Genomic DNA, 13,060 nt, shown 5'->3' with positions numbered 1-13,060 from the left:
GGAACGTTTTCGTTTCGAACTTGGTTTCCGTATTTATAATATATTTTCCTTCTTTAACTAAGCTCGCTGCACACGGATGCGGCTCCAGTAGCGTTTCGGTTTGATTTATTTGTAACATAAGAGTTTGAAAACGGGGAGCGCTGGTACCAGACTTGCATCAATGAGTTATTAATTTATCTTACGTACAATTTTCACTAACACAGTAGTTGGCTCGACCATTATAAATGGCAAGACGGTTCACCACTTTTCACGTTGGTCTAACACAACGATCGGTGAGTTGCTGGTATTTAGTTCATCTTGCGATGGATGTACTTCTGACAACCTCTCTGGGGTAAAGTCGTGAGCTTATGTCATGTTACTTTGTATGCACGCGTTCACGTAGAAATCCCCTTATCGGGTTGCCGCCTTTGTGTGTTGTTTTTACAGTCGTCGTACAAAGGCCAGAAATAAGGTTAGAACTAAGGTAATTATGTTAGATAACAATTCGCTTTCATTAAATAAGTATGAAAATAGTAACAATCCATTGTAAGTACAACGTATAACTAAGAATTTATACAGCTATTAACTTGAAACTGCAACAGAAAGCCCTCGACAATAATAATGACATACTTAAATAAACATGATGTCACATAAAGGTATAAGTTACGATAAGTACTAAGTAGGTATTTGTGATATTTTATACTCTTGAGGTTATTTCTCGGCAATCCATTTACCTATAGCAGTTGGCATAGGTCATTTGTAGGTCATGGCTGGTAGTTTGTGGCTAATTGGCTACTTGACAGTTGTAACAACGAAAAAAATAAACATGTCGGATATAGTAGTTTATCATTTAACACTAATTATCCAATAGTTTTTTTTTTTAATTTTTAAATATTTAATTTTTACAAAATAAGAATGCGGTTTTATCTGTGTATTATAAGACCCGAAACACGGGCGGCCATGATTGAGCTTCGTGTGACGTCACTGGGCAAAATGTCACGTGACCAACCGTTTTCGCGCGGAATTTAAAATCATTGAAGAAATATGTTTTTTTATTACATATAAAAAGCTTTTTCGAGAAAATAAAATATTTTAAGACGTATAAAATAAGCATCTGTAATTTATAAAATACTTATCCGAAAACTGCCAAGTAGCCAATTAAGCTTAAGTGCTTATCAAGATTTGTGAGTATTTTTATTAAGACCGCTGCTGACATTTCCGTATTTTTTTTTAAATACGTAGTGTTTACGTAAATGCGAGATCTATAGCACTTTCAGTTTTGAAATTATTTTTGCAGTCAGCGTGAGTATTATATGTATAGAACGATTTATTTTGTTATCGGTTGTGTTACAAATTATAACATTTATTAGATTTACCTATCAATCACTGACTGACATTCAGATGACAGATAATTCAGGTGGTATGGTAGTTTTTTATAGGCAATTGTTTTTGTGCTCGTATGCTTCAATGTTTATTATCGAAGCAGCGGAACATTTTGATAAAACATTCAATCAGCTGATTCTTTCTTACATAATTATATTACGCACATACACCCGATATTAGCGAAATATGTCACTTTACACTGTAAAAAACGTAATTTATGACAATTAAGAATAAACTAGGTAGATATGTATAGTAGGTCATAACGTCATAACAAAAGTAGGTATAATAGAGCGAAAGATAATAGAGAGAAAGATTCTGGGGAAAAGCTATAACGTGAGTCACAAATAATAAATATTAGAAATGTCACTAGGTATATTTTGCACATATGTCGGTTTCCGGTTGTACGTTGTGCTTGTGTTATAATGTATCTAATCTTATCAGTGCGATAAGAAGGAATGTGACTGTCTGGACGTGTAAAACAATCACTATAGTTGATTACACCTGTTGTCGTGTGAAAGGTCGAAAATAAACAAGTTAGTGAAGGATAAAATGTAAGTTTAAATCTAATGTACCAACCTACTTACATAATTTTTCGTTTGTTTATTGAAGTTCTTATGTAATCTGTTAATTTTATAGTTAAATGCTGTAAAAACAGATATTATATAATGTGTTTGTTATATGTACGATTTCTATTTACACAAATAACCTACATATGACCTAGCTCACGACCAGGTGGCGCCAGTCTGTCTAGTCACTCAATACTTTGTTGACATATAGCAAGCAGTCACTAGAGACTAGGCAGAATAATAGTCGTTTCCTTTGTCTAATTGCTACAATGGAACAAAGAATTTGCTCTATAACGGACAACCCTTAGACCCATCTCAAAATAATTCCATTTCTTGTTTACTCTCTGATGTTACATTTTCCCGGTATTTTTATAAATAGGTAAGTAATAAAAAACAAACGAAGATTAGAACGATTTCGACAAAGAACAAAGTAAAAAATATTATGTAAAATAAATTACTCTGCACCGGCGGAGGTCCGCGTTGCTCTATGCCTGCGCGGGCATTTTCTTTCTTTTTGCTAAACTAATTAATTTAGTTAATAAATACTCCTTTGGTAAAGAAGTTTTCTTTTTAAAACCAAAACAATTTTATTCAAAAATAGATTGAATATTAAATTTACCTGTGCCATTGCTTACTTTTTAAACGACATTTTACTTTTTAGTCTGTATCTCAGTCATTTTTGTTTTGGGGTCTGTCATACACAATCCTATTATTAGCATAAAATGCGCCTCACTACTCGTAACCGCAATAAAATCACTATGCAATTGAGAAAAAGAAGTAACCACAGAATTACGTAAGTAATAAACTTAAATTTGGTAATTACGTAAATGGCTGTGTTGCGTGCTCATTTCGTGGAAGGAAGGAAGTGTACGGAACGTGGTTTACAATCAAGGTTCACCGGTTTTACTTATTACTTTATGTTACTTATAAAGTTTATTTTTTCCTTCCTTAACAAACTTGGGCTCTTGTGTCAGTAATATTTATATAATTACCTAAAACATTATTTCGACAGAATTCTTGTTTTCCTTTTATTTGAAGTTTGTACCTACTTACTTAATTGATTTACTTTTGTTTGAATTAGGCTAAATTAGATTTGATCTATTCTAGACTCAAAATGTGTAACAATATTTTAAATAATTCTTCTTGTTAATCCTATTTGGTTTTCCTTATTTTTTACACGAATTGACTTTCAATAGCATTTTCCTTTAAGAATACTTACTACACGTGTAAAACGGCCTGTATGGACATTGCGGTAGACATGTGATGAATCCGGTGCTGAGCAGAAATTTCTTAAAAAGGAATGTTCATGTGCCTTGTACATAATAATGTTAATTTATTGCTATGTCAACTTTTATAAATTTTAGCCTATTTAGGAAAGTTTAGGCGTAGTAGGCGGCAATTTTATAAGGGCTTCGACATACAAAAAGTGCCAAAACCAATTAGTTGGCGTAGGCGCGGCGTGGAGATATTATAATTGTAGCATATAGGCATTACAATATGTACTGTTCTTAATTTTACAAAAAATCAAATCAACTATTCTTTAATACACACATGCACACACACTGTTAGAATTTGTATATCATACTATTCAAATGACAGATTCAGATTCAGATTGAGACAAGTGATTATATTCTAACTTTTTATTTTTGGTATAATGAACCTTGATAATAGTGTAATTTATCTTAATTTAGAGCTTTTATTACATCATATGTTTAAGATTGAGATGGTGGTTAAAACGACCTTGATCCACTTGCCACATAATCTACTTACCAACACGACAGACAGCCACTTAACTAGTTTGTTATCTGTTTATCTTAATGTCTGGTTAACTACAGTAATTTAAACACTGTCCTTATATCCTGCATCATATATATTAGTTGTAGATTTTATCGGTTTATTTCCTGTGGTTATTGTGTCAACACTACAATTTTTATTATCTCGAAAAAATATTCAGGTCTTGTGACTTATGTTTATGACTACTACATTATAGGATTAGGTTACCAGGCCGCTGTTTGAATACATTCGTGTTCATGTTAAACAAGACATGGTCCAAATCCGACTTTTGATACTTGAACGACGTGAATATGTCTGTCGATAGTAGTATTTCAAGTAAATATAATGTAAGTAAATACATGAAATAGGCTAATAAAGTATCTGCCTACTGTATGTTAATAATGTGCATAATGTTATCGATTGTATTGAAGTGTATTATTATCGTATTGTTTGATGATATATTTGACCTTGACCTACTTAAAGAGCATACCACACACTTGTTACATTATTACATTACCAATACTTGTCGACGACGATCAATGCAAGCAAGCAGTTCGCATTGTTACGGTCTGGCGACCTTCGTATCTCCGACGGATTTCCCATTCAGATAGTCCGTGTACAAGGTGAAGGATATTTTTATTAGCATTCTGGTCGCGTTTTTATAGTTTATTCTTTTTCGATGTGAAAGATAATTTAGTTAGAAACGGATAGTGATCATTACGACCTTCATTTTGAATGACAATTATTGCAATTAAAATTGTTGAGTTGTTTGAAACTATTAATGTAGATTGTAAGTTAATGAAGATTCCCTCAACCCCCGTCGAATTGATTGAGGAGAGGCCTGTATCCAGTAGTGGAAGGTGTTATAATAGTCTGTATATCTACTGAAGACTAATTAAGTAATTATAAATTAAGTAATTTACCAATTTAATTAAATTTATGTATGCATGTGTGTGTGAATTGTGTACATGTATTAGGATATAGTCGTAGCTTATGTATGTATGAGTGTTGTAAAGTTTCATCAGCCTTGACCTACTTTCAATAAAACTAACATACCTACAAAAAACTACTTGTATTACTAATAGGGAGGAATTTGGTTCGTCTGTTTATATAATGCATATTTTGTCTTGATTTCGAGCAATTTTAGTATAATGTATAAAAAACATGGTATCTTGTGTGGTCTTTGATTTAATTTTTGACTTTGACCTACTTTACAAGATTTTTACTTTGAAATTAGGTTTTTTAATTCGGCTTATTTTTTAATCTAATTACAAGTACATACATACATATAAATAACATTGGCCAATTTATAAATAAATTGTTTTTGCCCCTTAAAGGTCAATTTAAGGTTATCACTGTTTTGCTTGGAAACAAATTCTCAAGTTTGTTTTAGTTCGGCCTATAATAGGCTTACTGCTCTCTAGGGCGAATACAAATACATATATTATTTGAAGCAAGTTTGGAACTCAGATTAGGGTAGTAGTTAGGCTACATTTTATACTACGGATGGTGTTGTATTAGGGAGTTTGAGGGCCATCTGTCCAATCAGTAATGAAGTTTAATAAAATCAGCAAAGTTGCTTTAGGGTTTTTATAAATATGTGTTGTATAATATGTTTCTAAACTTTTGTTTTATAGTAGGTACAAAGAAACTTCTAAAAGTTTTTCCAATTGGATAAAAATAAATATTTTTCTTTATTGTTACAGAGAACGAAGGGAACAGGAGCAACGGGAGATGTTGGAAAAACAACAAAAAGAGAAAGAAAGAGAACGGATGGAACGTGAGAGGGAGAGAGAGAGAGAAAAACAAGAGAGGGAGGAGAAGGAGAGGAGAGACCAGGAGAATGCCGCGTCGAAGTTAGTGTCGAGGCACTTCGAAGAGTCATTGAGGCTGGCGAACCAGAAGGTAATGCATCTTTTATTTATTTAGTTGATCAGATTTTGGTATAGTATACCTTTCACATTATAACATTTGAAGTAAAAAGAAAACATAGAATCTCCCCCATACAGTTCAGTGTAGGCCGTCACCGTCAATCGCTTTCCTACAGTGTCGCCTATTTGTACCCGTGTTAATCAGACGAGTCTGTACAACCGCGGTACTTATTTACAGCGCGAGCGCAGCATGTCGTGGTCGCTGCTCAACAGCCTGGCGCCGTCGCGGCAGGAGCACGAGCGGCTGCGGGCGCCGCCCCCGGGCCACGATCGCGCCTACTACTCGCCACCGGGACACGTGTCGGCGCCGCGCGCGCCGCCGCCGCAGCCCGACTACTCCATGTCGCACGCGCGCCTCGCCATCCCCAAGCCCGACAAGCCGCCCTCCCATCCCTCCCTGCCCAAAGGCGAGCCCAACTTCGCGCCCTATAACTACCCCCCCTACCGTCCCGCCTACGAGAAAATGAAAGACCCTCACCTCCCGGCGCCCCCTCCCCTAGTGCCCGAAAAGAACTCTGTGATAGTGAAACACGACGCCAAACAGATCCACCTCGAGCAGAAGCACCCGTACGGCAGCAAGCCGCGCAGCGAGCCGTCGCCGCACTACCTGCAGACGATGGCGCACCGGCCGCACCGCGCCGCGCTGTCGCCGCACGCGCCGCACGCGGCCCTCGCGCCGCACGGCCCGCACGCGGCCGCGCCGCTCGACAAGCAGCGCCGCATGTACCAGCCGCAGGCGCAGCCGCCGCAGCGCTCGCCCGCCGCCTACTACCAGGCGGCGCCCGTCAAGCCCAAAGTGTCGAGCCCGGCGCCGCCGCACATCTACGGCAAACCGGGCAACTCGCCGAGTCCCGTGCACTATGGCGTCGCCGTCGAGCCGCAGCAGATGCAACAGTTGAAGGCGGAGCCGCCACCAGTGCCGTACCCTCCACCGTCGCCGTACTCGCCCGCGAGCCGCACGCGGCCCCCGCCTGTTGCACACTGCCGCACGCCCGAGCCGCGCCCGCCGCCGCGCGCGCACGGCGATGCCTCCTCGTCCACCCCGTGCCAAACCCAGCCGCTCGACCTCGGCGTCGCGCGGGACGACCCCGACCGGACGTCGCCGCGGCGGCGGTGCCCGTTCGAGCCGGCCGACTCGGAGGCGAAGAGACGGCGGATCGAGGAACACCCGGCGCCGGAGCCGCTGATAGCGGCGGCTGCGAGCGTCGGACGCACGCCGCACGGCTCGGAGCCCGCCCCGCAGGCGCCCGGGCCGCCCTGCGACGTGCGCGTGCCATCGGCCGACGGCAGCGTGGAGACGCCGGAGAAGGCGGCGGGCGCGTCGCCGGCGCCGCCCGTGACGCCGGCCGCCAGTCCCGCGCCGCCCGCCGCCAGCCCGGCGCCCGCTGCGCCCGAACCAGCCGCGCACTCACCACCCGCGCCGCCCACCACGCCGCCCACAACGCCGCTGGCGGATGCCGACACGCCCGCCAAGACCGCGTCGCCGACGCCCCGCGACGGCTCGGCGCCGGTGCGCCACCTCGGAAAGAAGGCGTGGCTGCAGCGGCACGAGACGGCGCCGATCGGCGAGGGGGACTGTTCCGGTGGCGGCGGCACCTGCATCACGCTGCCGATGACGATCACGAGGGTCTCCGAGCCGGACGACTCGAGCTCGAACATCGTCGTGCCGGTCGCGGCGAAGTCGCTCCAGCGCGGTTCACGCAAGACGACCAAACCTAGGAAACCTAACAAGGAGATGAACGGAAGGGTCGACGACGCCGAGGAGGGCAGCTCGAGTTCCGACCGGGAGTCGAGTTCGCAACCGAAGAGAAAACCGCCGAAGGCGAAGCGGAAAAAGGCCAACGCGCGGAAGGTCGGCGACGAGCCGAAGAAGAAGAAGGCGTCCGAAAGCGGGAGCGAGAGCGACAAGGAGAGCGACGACAAGGACTCGGAGTCGGGCGGCAGCGGCAGCGGCAGCGGCGGCGCGGCGCGCGCGCGGGGCGGCGGGCGCGCGCGGGGCCGACGCGCGCGCGGCGCGGGCGCGGGCCGGGGCCGCCGCCGCGACGACGCGCCGCCGCGCGCGCGCGCCGCGCCCGCCGCGCCCGCCGCTGACTCCTTCCTGCAGAACGGGCCCTGCTTCGAGGTGGCGCCGCGCCTCGCCAAGTGCCGCGAGTGCCGCTGGTCGCCGGCGCAGCGCGACAAGGATATGCCCAACATATTCTGCCGCTTCTACGCTTTCCGAAGACTGAAATACGCCAAGAACAGGCAACTAGCTATAGCCGGCTTCTCGGACCCTTACAAAGATGCCGAGGAGGTAAATATGCATTTTCACTTTTGTTTCCACTTTCAGTAAACTTGGTCCGCTGCTGAGTGCAAATACGTGATGTTGCCTCTATTTGAGCTTTAAATATGAATATAATTCTGTCTATACAATAATATCTATTGTGTGGGCAAAGTAGATGTTATTATCTTACAACGCGATATTTATTAATCAATATATTGTTGAACAGGATGATAAGAAACTATGGCTGTCATCGTCGGCGGGCGCAGCGGAACTCGACATCGAGATGAGCTGCTTCCTGCTGCGGGAGATTGGAGACCAGTTCTGTGAACTGCTACAGCAGGAGAAGGAAGCCGAGTCGCACCACCTCAACGATGGTGAGATACTGTCGCGCATGTTCACTCACTTTAGATATCAGATGGACGAGGCCTAGTCCAACTCTCGTCAAATATTGTAAATAACTTTATTTATCCTAAAGATAAATTAATACTCATTATAACCATCGATCAGATGACCATAATTTAGATATTTTCAATCATGGGGTTTCCAGTCACATATACAGGGTTTTAGTGACGTGGTAACGAATACTGAGGCGGATGATTCAGACTAGATTCTGAGTTAATACCAACTGGAATCAAGCATTTCTGGTATTATCAAAATATATTTTTTTTGCAAAATCAGTTTTAATTCCATTTTGGAAATTGATTTTCCAATAGGTACAAATCATTTTTTAAAGTTGTAACACCGAATGTCCTTTTAAAATCCGAACTCCATTGTTTGACAATGGTGTCTGGAAATCTCTGCCTTACGAGGTTAAGATGAGAAGACAGTTGGTAATTTATAAATATTTATTTTATTCAGATAAGACGATAGCGTGGAAGCGCGTGGTGCAGGGCGTGCGGGAGATGTGCGACGTGTGCGAGACCACGCTGTTCAACTTCCACTGGACCTGCGGCAAGTGCGGCTTCGTCGTCTGCCTCGACTGCTATAAGGTGAGGATCATGCACGTGGTGAAGGGGTGACGGATGGTGACGCGTCATCAATCTAGTTCCTGCCAGTGATGACTGGTATAACTAGTTCGCCAACTAGTTCCGCCCATGCAACAGATGGCGCCACCATTCAATAATGCAGTACTGAAACGCGATATATACAAAATCCAACATGACCCAAGTTTAATCGTCGATCCCTTGTCACATCCCTACTAACTTGTGACTAACGGAGTACTATGCTCTGTTCGGTACTCACATAACATACTTTGGCGGCAGCACACCCTCACCACCAAAACGCTATCCAAACATAAAAAAGTTATGGATCGTTTACTATTATTTCTATCTACATGAATGTAACAAAGTTGTATATTTATTGTATGTGAACAATATAATTATAGGTGGGTGAAAATCATAAGGTTTTTTTATATGTTTTAGTTACACAAGTAGTGTCGAAAATTTATTAGATAAATACTGGGTCCCATCTGATTTCAACCATGTTTATTTGTATGATTTTACTAAAAAGAAATACATCGTTACAGTCGCGGACGTCAGGAGAATCGGCCAACGCCACAACAGAGACCAACAATACATCAAGCGCTAGCAGCAATGGCGAAAGAGATTCATTTGGGTAAGTTTTTATTAGTGTAGCAAAGTATTATCGAGCTGATATAAAACATGAAGACAGGGATTCAGTTTTTGAGATTTTCAAACTTAGACGAATTACTTCGTTCTGTGTAAAGTAGAAACTGCTATTAAGAATAACTATTATACTTACTATTAAAAACTGTGATCTTGTTTACTTCTGAATAATGAATTCAAAAACATATATTATCTGTTTCAATTCTTATGTTTCGACCATTTTTGTGCCCATGACGCTAACTCCTCAAAACTCAAAAATATGCTTATACAGTTGGGAACATAGTTACTTTGAATCATATTTTTTTATATAAATATTATATTATTGTACTCGTGGTGGAGTGACTCCATACCTCTTGGTTGTTTGAGGGGAGGCCTGTACCCAATAGGCTATTTATGCTATTTATTGTCCGCCTAAAACTGCGGCTCGTCAGTGTGTATATATAGGCTTAATAGTTTTTGTCGGTGGATATCGTTACTAACTTGTGTTGTGGTGGCAGCTGGCTGACGTGCACGCACGGCGGCGCGCACCCGGCGCGGCGGCTGCTGCTGACGCAGATCGCGGCGGGCGGCGCGCTGGCGGCCGCCGCGGCGCGGGCGCACGCCGCGCGCGCCGTGTGGGCGCTGCCCGCCTGCGCCTGCGCCGCGCCCGCGCCCGCGCCCGCGCCGCACGACAAGGCGCGCGCCAAGAAGCTGCTGCATCGCGCGCTGCAGAAGGTACGCCTCCGCTGACACTTTCTTACTTTGCCTCTTATTTAAACTCGTGCTCAATCGACCCTGTGGCAAGAGTGTTATAGGAACTGAATTTAACTATTTCGATTTTGTGATTAAAAATGGCTTTGGAGTTGATTATATATCGTTAATTCAGAATCTTATGCTATATAACGGAGTAAAATAGTGAGAATAATAAATAACCGTCAATTTCATATTGGAACATTGTGGAACAAATTGTAATGCAATATAAAATTAATGAAATGTAATTTCCTTTCGACAACCATATCTAACGAATGATTTTCATTTACAGAACATCAAAAAAGAGGATGTGAAAGAGGAGGCTGTATCGACCAACGGCACGTCGCCCGTGAAATCTGAGAACGGCAAGACTGGCAGCTCGGTCGTGAGCTGGCTCTCCGACCTGCCACTCAAGACAGAGGTTAAGGAAGACAAGTCCGACTCTTCCTCCTCAGACTCCGAAGAGGGAGGCAACTTCTCCACGCTACGAGAGCTGCTCATAAGACCCGCGCCCGAGGGCGGCGAGACGCAACCCAAGAAGAAACAAAAGAAGAACAAGGGCGATATACTAGATGACGTCATATCGAGTGTTGTCGACGAGAAGAAAGACGAGGACGAGGAACAGAAGCCGTTTGCACTATCGAACGTGGTGAAGCGGTACGAGCGCGGACGCGGGCGCGAGGAGCTGCCCACGCGCATCATGACGCTGACCGAGTCCAAGCTGCTCTATCCCGACGTGCCGCACGCCTGGCTCTGCGACGGCAAGCTGCTGCACCTCACCGACCCCGTGCACCCAGGGAATTACAAGCCCTTCCAAGTAAGTGTGCGACAAGCTCGCTTTTTATTTAATAAGATTTCTTTTATTGTCTGATCATGTAAGATCTATTGCAATATTCGGTTTCTAACCCATATTTTTGTTTGTTTTAGGACCAGTGGAAACGTGGTCAACCAGTTCTAGTCTCCGACATGTCGAGTCTCCTCGACAAGGATCTGTGGTCGCCGGAGAGCTTCTCGCGAGACTTCGGCGACACGCGCGTGGATCTGGTGAACTGCGCGTCCGGCCTCGTGGTGCCCAACCAGCCGGCGCGCAAGTTCTGGGACGGCTTCGAGCTCGCGGGTAAGCGGCTGCGCGACGAGCGCGGCGCGCCCATGGTGCTCAAGCTGAAGGACTGGCCGCCCGGCGAGGACTTCGCCGAGCTGCTGCCCGCGCGCTTCGACGACCTCATGCGCGCGCTGCCGCTCGCTGAGTACACGTCCCGCCACGGCAAGCTCAATCTGGCCGCGCGTCTGCCCGAGTGCTTCGTGCGGCCCGACCTCGGGCCCAAGATGTACACAGCGTACGGTGGCGCCGGCGGCACCACCAACCTGCACCTGGATGTGAGCGACGCCGTCAACGTGATGGTACACGCCAGCGCGCCCGGCGACGCGCCCGAGCGAGCGCGAGAGGCGGCGCGCGCGGCCGACGAGGCGGGCGTGGACGTGCTGACGCGGCGCCGCGCGCGGCTCAAGCCGCCCGCCGCGCTGTGGCACATCTACGCGGCCAAGGACGCCGACAAGATCCGCGACTTCCTGGTGCGCGCCGAGCTGGAGCGCGGCGCGCGGCCGCGGCCGCAGCACGACCCCGTGCATGACCAGACGTGGTACCTGGACGCGGCGCTGCGCGAGCGCCTCTACCGCGAGTACGGCGTGGAGGGCTACGCCATCGTGCAGTGCCCCGGCGACGCCGTGTTTGTGCCGGCGGGTGCGCCGCACCAGGTGCGCAACCTGCTCGACTGCATCAAGGTGGCCGAGGACTTCGTCTCGCCTGAGAACGTGTCGCGCTGTTTCGAGCTGGCGCAGCAGTTCCGCCGGCTGTCTCGGCAGCACTCCAACAAGGAGGATAAGCTGCAGATCAAAAACATCGTGTACCACGCGGTGAAGGACTCGCTGTGCTGCCTCGAGGAGGCGCTCGCGGACACCGAGTGAGCCCCGGCCCCCGCCGCCCCGCGGTGTCGCGCCCCGCATTGATCTCAACCTCGAACGTAACATTAATCGCTAAGTTCCGCATTTAACGTAAGATTGGAGCGAGTGTGATACGCGCTGTGCGCCGTTTCGTGTATAAGATGCCATGTAAGCGTCAGTGGAGTGTACCAGTCTGTGTGTAAATGTACTCGAAATGTGATGTAGTCCGATGCGCTCGGAGATTGTGCAATGTAAATTAGTCTGAATATGGTGATATCGTTGAGATGTGGATATGTTTTATGTTCCTTATTCGAAATACAAATAAACTCTTCAGGTTATTTACAGCTTAATGTAGCTATAGTGATATGTATGTATTGTGTAAATTTTTAATTCGAATTCCATCGAGTACATATTAAGAAGTGTATACTTTTAAGTTATTGTATTGAAGTAAAACGTATTCGCTCGAAGCATTGTACATTAAACACGGCGTGTAGATAAGTTTCTCCTATATTAGATTTCTCAATTTGGTTAGTATGTTACAAAATGATAGTTAACAAAATATGTGACAATTTCATTTTGTCCTTATTGCTGTATTAGGCGAAAGCAAGTTTTTTTTGTACTGTGTATATTATGTATGGTTATAAGTTGGAATAAAAAAAGATGTTTATATTACGAGTAGTTTTCATTTATTCGATTCCCTCAAACTTACATATACATCAATGGTCGAAAATTGGAAGTCAACCCGACTTACTCCTGAGTAAATAAATAACATGGTATGGTTTACGCTTATGCTTATATTAATAATAAATATTTTTGCGTAAATCGGATTTATCTAGCGCGGATAATGGCCAAAATCGTTGTTCCTAGCAG

The 13,060-nt window shown here is 45.2% G+C and overlaps 1 protein-coding gene across 2 annotated transcripts in view; it reads left to right on the top strand.

Annotated features, from left to right (window-relative positions):
• Positions 1 to 12,862, top strand: part of LOC126371147 (lysine-specific demethylase 3A) — a 177,906-nt gene extending 165,044 nt beyond the window's left edge. For both annotated transcript variants that reach the window (XM_050016369.1, XM_050016370.1), the window contains 8 exons: positions 5,408 to 5,606; positions 5,811 to 7,925; positions 8,122 to 8,269; positions 8,754 to 8,884; positions 9,421 to 9,509; positions 10,018 to 10,234; positions 10,542 to 11,066; positions 11,177 to 12,862. In XM_050016369.1, coding sequence (XP_049872326.1) covers positions 5,408 to 5,606; positions 5,811 to 7,925; positions 8,122 to 8,269; positions 8,754 to 8,884; positions 9,421 to 9,509; positions 10,018 to 10,234; positions 10,542 to 11,066; positions 11,177 to 12,214 — 4,462 coding nt within the window. In that variant the 3' untranslated portion in view covers positions 12,215 to 12,862. The remainder of the gene's footprint in view (positions 1 to 5,407; positions 5,607 to 5,810; positions 7,926 to 8,121; positions 8,270 to 8,753; positions 8,885 to 9,420; positions 9,510 to 10,017; positions 10,235 to 10,541; positions 11,067 to 11,176) is intronic.
• Positions 12,863 to 13,060: the final 198 nt, after the last annotated feature.

Source organism: Pectinophora gossypiella, chromosome 12 (assembly GCF_024362695.1).
Source record: "Pectinophora gossypiella chromosome 12, ilPecGoss1.1, whole genome shotgun sequence".
In the NCBI taxonomy this organism is placed as follows: domain Eukaryota; kingdom Metazoa; phylum Arthropoda; class Insecta; order Lepidoptera; family Gelechiidae; genus Pectinophora; species Pectinophora gossypiella.
This window is presented reverse-complemented; position numbering and strand designations above follow the sequence as displayed.